We start from the raw sequence: 6,000 nt of genomic DNA on the forward strand, positions 1-6,000 counted from the left end.
GGGGGTGCACTTTACCAGGGCTGGAAACTGCACCCCAAAGACAGTACCCTGATTCCCAAGACTTGGCAACCTCGGGAAGGGAGGATGAGACGAGGCCGTCAGGCTCCAGCTATTAAGAACCAGATTCAGACTCAAAAAAAAAATACCCAAGAGAGAGAGAAAGAAACGGGCAGAACAATAGTCTAGGAGGCAGGGCGCTTGCCTTTGACGTGGCCAAACTGGGTTGGACTGGGGGCATCCAGCTCCCCCAAGTCCCTCTAGGAGTGATACCTGAGCACCCAGCCAGGAGTAACCCCGGAGCCGGGTGTGACCCCCTCAGAAACAAAAACAAAAAAGGCTCAGGGGCGTCAGGAATTGTTACGAGCCTTGTTCTGGGTCACCCCGGCAAGGGGCATCCCCAGGCTTGGTCCTGGAGCCTGCGGGGTGACCCTCAGTGCTGGCTCCCCCTCTTTGACTCTCGGACCCGTCGTGGAGGGGCTGCATCCTGAGGTGTCGGAGCATGTCTGTGGCTTGGACGCAGGGGGAGAGCCGGGTACTCAGATCTGAGGCCCCCCCCCCCCCGCCCTGGGTCCCCGCTCCGTCCACTCTGCACCAGAGAAGGCCCCCGCCACCGGGGCACAGAGGCAGGGCAGGGACAGAAACTCCAGTGCAGGGGACTCCCAGGTCCCATTCCTGCCCTCCCCTACCAAGCCGGAGCTAGTCCCTCAGCACCAGCGGGGGAAGGAGGGAAGGTGCCCATTTCCCTCCCCTCTGGGCTCCAGCACGGGCACTGTGGCTGCAGCCGGGGGACTCTGCGCCCCTTTGTGCCGGGGGAGCTCGGGCGGCACCGGGAGGCAGGTCTGCGGCCCGACCCGAGCTCTGACTTCCCGGCAGAGGGCTGCCTGGGCACGGGGGCGCGGTGCCCGGCCCTGACCCACAGTGGGCAGGCCCAGCTCCCTGAGCTGCCATACCAGGGGCCCACGCCGTGGGCGGGCACACAGGCTGCCATTGTCCAGGCACTGCCGGGCACCCTGGCTTTTGCATAGCCACGTGAAGAATGCCAGGGAGCGAGCCGGGGCCTTGTCCCTGCCGAGGGGGGCACGGGCGAGGGGGCGGGGAGGGGCCTGCAGGTCAGGGGGGACCCTGCCCTCCCCCAGTGCAGTCCCGGAAGGCGGCCGAGGGGGCGCGGGGGTAGCGGGCCTGGCAGTGCCAGGCGGCTGGGGACATGGCCCCCTCCCGGACCCCCTCGGAGGTGCGGGCCCCGTGGACGTGAGGGGATTGCTAATGAGGCGGAGGAGAGTTAAACATTCCCCTCTCCAGAGGCCGGGCTGGGGTGGGAGAGCCTGGCAGCCTGAACCCCAGGAATGTCTCGGTCCCAGCAGGAGCTGCTAAGCCAGCCAGCCAGGGGATTAGCGGGCGGGCGCCTTCCTGGGCCCCCGGAAGCCCTCCCTGGCTGCCAGCCACTGTGGGGTCCCCTTCTGCCCCTCAAGCTCATAGCCCCGCAATCTGTTTCCAGGCCCTGCCCCAACTGTTCACACATGGGCTCCCCGCCCCAGCCCAGTACCCCCCCCGTCATGTCTCAGTCGAGACCCCCACTGCCCAGGGCCGTCTCGCCAGGGCCAAGCTACTCCTCCCTTTTACACCCCCCCTCCCCCAGGGATTTTGGGCACTTGAGCCAGGATCTAACAGGGGTTTCCCTGCTCAGGAAAGAGGCCTGGCAGCACGGCTGGCTCAGCCCCGCCCCTCCCCGGCGTGGGGGCACCCACCTGGGCATGGCTCCGCCCCCACCCCAGGGGGCTGGGCGGGAGTTTCTGGAACCCTGCCCTGCTTAAGGGCTACTGTGGGCGGACGCTGGCTCTCCAGCCCCTGGGCCTCCCCCTGCATTCTAGAGCCCCAGCGGCCGCCTGAGCTGCTGGCCGCTGCCTGGCCCTCTCGGCTCTGACCCCTCATCCTACCCCACCCTGTCCAGCGGCTCCTGTCCTGCCACCTGGCCATGACCCCAGTCCCTCCAGCGACCCTGGCTGGGCCCTGAGCCCGGGGACATCCAGTCTCAGCCCTGGGCCATGGCCAACTCAGGGCTCCAGCTCCTGGGCTACTTCCTGGCCCTGGGGGGCTGGGTGGGCATCATCGCCAGCACCGTGCTCCCGCAGTGGAAGCAGTCCTCCTACGCGGGCGACGCCATCATCACGGCCGTGGGCCTCTACGAGGGGCTGTGGATGTCCTGCGCCTCCCAGAGCACCGGGCAGGTGCAGTGCAAGCTCTATGACTCGCTGCTGGCCCTGGACGGTAGGCTCCCCTCGTGGAGGGGGCGGGGGTGGGGGCGAGGGCGAGGGGCCGCCGGTGCCACAGGCCAGCCCACGCCTGGGCCGGGCGCACTCAGTCCAGAGCCCAGAGCCACCACGCAGCCCCTGAAGTCACGGCTCAGGGTCCTGCTGGTCTCGGGATGGGCCAAGACCCGAGGGAGCTGCGGCAGGCTCAGGGGAGAGAACCCTGAGGATTCTTCCAGCAACTTCTCCCCCCACTGCTCACACTCACACCTGCCACCTAGACACATGTGCGGGCACACACAGTCCACAGGCATGCATGCAGGCACATGCAGACACACTCCATGAATATACATGCAGGCATGTATACTCCATGTTCATGTATGCACACTCATGTGCATGCATGCAGTCACAACTCCATGTACATACATGTGGTTCCACACATGTACACTGCATGTACATGCACACATACCCCGCATGTGCATGTGGGTGCACACACACACACACACACACACACACACACACACACAGATACTTGGGGCAGGTCCCTCCCGATGGCTTGGTGGGTGAACAGACCTCGCTGGCTCTATGCTGACTCGGGTGACTCCCTGCGGTCAGGGGAGGTGGACTGGCCTCCCGCAGGAATGCCACGTTCCCTGAGCTGACCGACGGAGCCAGGACTAGTCCGAGTGAGCTTCTGCACGCACAAGCTGGCGGGAGACTGGCGGGAGGCGAGGAGACCGAATGAGTGAGGGGGAAGCCGGTCCCCCTGCCCTGGGGTCAACTTGCTCTTCTGCCTAGTGGGAGAGACCCAGCCAGAAAAAGGTCGAGGAGGGAGCACTAAGGACCCCTTATCCTCCTCCGCCACAGAGAGCCTGCAAGGGAGGGCAACCGAGGTTAGGGGCAGAGCTGAGCCACACACACACACACACACACACACACACACACACACACACACACACACACACACACACGCACACACACGCACACACACAGACACAGACAGACACACAGATACACAGACACAGACATACACACAGAGACACAGAGACACAGACACACACACACACACACACACACACACACACACACACACACACACACCCGCTCTCTGCTCCAGCCCTCCCATCCCGGGCTCTCCCTGCTTGCCCCCCTCCCCGTTCCGCCTCCGCAGGCCACATCCAGTCGGCTCGCGCACTGATGGTGGTGGCCGTGCTGCTGGGCTTCGTGGCCATGGTGCTCAGCGTCGTGGGCATGAAGTGCACGCGGGTGGCAGACAGCAACCCTGTCGCCAAGGGCCGCGTGGCCGTCTCGGGGGGTGCCCTCTTCTTGCTGGCAGGTGAGTGTCCGCCTCCTTCCCCACCCCTGCCCCGTGGGCGCTGGGGGCCAGACGGCGCAGAGCAGCGCTGAGCCCCCGTCCGTCCGTCTGTCCGTCCTGCTCCCAGGTCTCTGCACTCTGACGGCCGTGTCGTGGTATGCCACCCTGGTAACCCAGGAGTTCTTCAACCCCACCACCCCTGTCAATGCCCGGTGAGTGCCAGGGGCAGCTGGCCTCTGCCTGTCACGGTCCTCTGGGCCACTGGGCTTTGTTAAGGGAGCACTCAGAGGGGAGCGGAGGGTCGGCCCGGGGCTATCAGAGTGGGATGGGCTCACAGTGGCCAAGTGCCAGCCATGGGTCTGGCTCCTCTCGGGCGGGTCCTGCAGGCTCAATCCCGTCCCGGGGACGGGCAGCTGGCGTCCCTCAGCTCTGGGTGCAGAGCAGCGGGGAGGGGCCGGGCCGGAAGGCGCAGGTCAAGCCATGGCTGTGGCAGGTTCAGGGGTTTGGGCTATTTGATGGTCGGACTTGTAGGGTTGGGGGGCCTCTGAGGAGGCTCTGTGAAGGGCTTGGCCATCCCGTCCTGGCCCTCTGTCACCTCTCAGCTCTGTCAGGAACAGAGAACAGGACAGTATCAACTCCAGGCGTTCCCACACCTCCTTGGGGGTGCAGGGAGGACAAGAAAAGATGCCCAGGCTGGGGCAGTCAGGAGGGCCCCCTGGAGGCAGCGTTATGGGGCGGGGAGGAAAGGCGGCCCTGGGAGACCCCCGACCCCCTACTCTGGCAGCCTCGTCCACAAAGCCTGCCAGACCAGGGGCAGCTCCTCCGGGTGCCAGGCTGGCACTCACCCCCTTCTGCAGGCTGCTGGTTGCAGTCTATGCTGGGCCCAGGGACAGCCTCTGCTTCCCCTCCCCCCCAAAGCACCGCCTTGAGAGTTATTAGAGGGTTCAGGGCAGAGGGGCAGGGGGAGCCCCCAGAAGAGGTGGCATCTGAGCCGGGCTCAGGAGGTGGCCAGGCGTGGGAGGTGCAGAGGGGGGCCCCCCCACGAGGGAGGCTGCACTGGTGTGGAGCGCTCCCAGTGCCCGGTGGGGTGGGGGAGCGGTCTGTGGGCAGACTGGCTGCAGGCGGGAGTGGGGTGGGGTGGGGGAGCGCCAGGGGCTCCCTTACAGCCCCTCCCTTGGCCAGTGGAGGAGGGGCCCGGCCGGGGCTGGAGGGAGGGAGGCAGGCAGGGAGGGAGGAAGCCCCAGGCTCTGCTCCCCAGTGCCCTCCCACCTCTCTCGGGGGGGGGGCCGTGGGCGGGGCCTGCCCGTGACGCCCCTCCCCTCTCCCTGCAGGTACGAGTTCGGCCCCGCCCTGTTCGTGGGCTGGGCCTCGGCCGGCCTGGCCATGCTGGGCGGCTCCTTCCTCTGCTGCTCCTGCCCGCCGCCCGAGAGAGCCGGCAGCATCCCGCAGCCCTACCGGCCCGGGCCCTCCACGGCCGCCCGAGAGTACGTCTGAGCCCGGCCGCCGCCTCCTCCCCGCGCGCCGCCGGCCCCTGCAGCCCCCTGGGCGGGGCCGTGAGGGGACCGCGTCCCAAGGACAGCCTCCGCGCTGAGCTGCCCGCCCCCCACCCCGCAGCGCCCACCCTCTGCTGAGACCAGACCCACCCTCCATGGGGGGCCAGGGCGGGAGCAGGCCAGCAGCCAGGGCCACCACGGTGTCAGCCCAGGGACATAGCTGGGTCTTGCTGCCCAGTGCTCAGGGGGCGCTGAGCCGGGCACCGCAGCCCCCGACACGGATGGTGGCCGCCAATCTCCTCCCAGCAGCCGCATGAAGGAGGCAGCGCCCGGATGCCCAGTTCCCACGGAAGGAAACGGGTTCACCAACAGCGGGAGGCAGGGCTCTGCCTTCTCTAAGCTCAGAACCCATAGATGGTCAGGCAGGCCCCTGGGGCCACCCCGACTGCCCCCGGGAACCCTCTGGCCACTCCCAGAGCCCGCAAACCCCTGCCTCTTCCCCCCAGGCCCCCCACTGCCGCGCACCCCACTAACCAGCTCTCTCTCTTTTGACTTTCAGACCAGTTGTTAAGTTGTCTGCCTCCGCCAAGGGCCCCCTGGGGATATAATGTCCAGGTCCCCCACCTGGCAGTGCCCTGCCGCACCTAGGCAGAGTGTGTGGCATTCTGAGGAGTGACTGTCCAGCCCCAAGAGTCCCGTCATTGTCTCCCCCCCACCCACCCCCCTCGAGACTCGGTGGGAGGGACCTGCTCAGAGAGTGCAGAGCTGGTTCCTGGGGGTGCAGGAGCTTCAAGGTGGGGAGACCCAAGTCCAGCACCCCAAGGCTGAGCAGGAACAGCCCAGTGCCCGTACCCCGCCCCGCCCACCCCTGAGACCTGGTCCAGCTTCCAGGGGCCTCGGTGCTGTGGGGTCACACCTGCCCCTGGGCCAGTTCCTCCAGCTTTGG

General features: G+C 67.0%; 1 protein-coding gene across 1 annotated transcript; it reads left to right on the forward strand.

Annotated features, from left to right (window-relative positions):
- Positions 1-1,605: 1,605 nt before the first annotated feature.
- CLDN19 (claudin 19) lies at positions 1,606-5,783 on the forward strand. Its single transcript, XM_004614199.2, has 5 exons — positions 1,606-2,265; positions 3,418-3,582; positions 3,689-3,773; positions 4,893-5,045; positions 5,614-5,783. Exons 1-5 carry the CDS (start codon positions 2,043-2,045, stop codon positions 5,660-5,662), a joined length of 675 nt encoding a protein of 224 aa, XP_004614256.1. The 5' UTR covers positions 1,606-2,042; the 3' UTR covers positions 5,663-5,783.
- The last annotated feature ends 217 nt before the right edge of the window (positions 5,784-6,000 follow it).

Source organism: Sorex araneus, chromosome 5 (genome assembly GCF_027595985.1).
Source record: "Sorex araneus isolate mSorAra2 chromosome 5, mSorAra2.pri, whole genome shotgun sequence".
In the NCBI taxonomy this organism is placed as follows: Eukaryota; Metazoa; Chordata; class Mammalia; order Eulipotyphla; family Soricidae; genus Sorex; species Sorex araneus.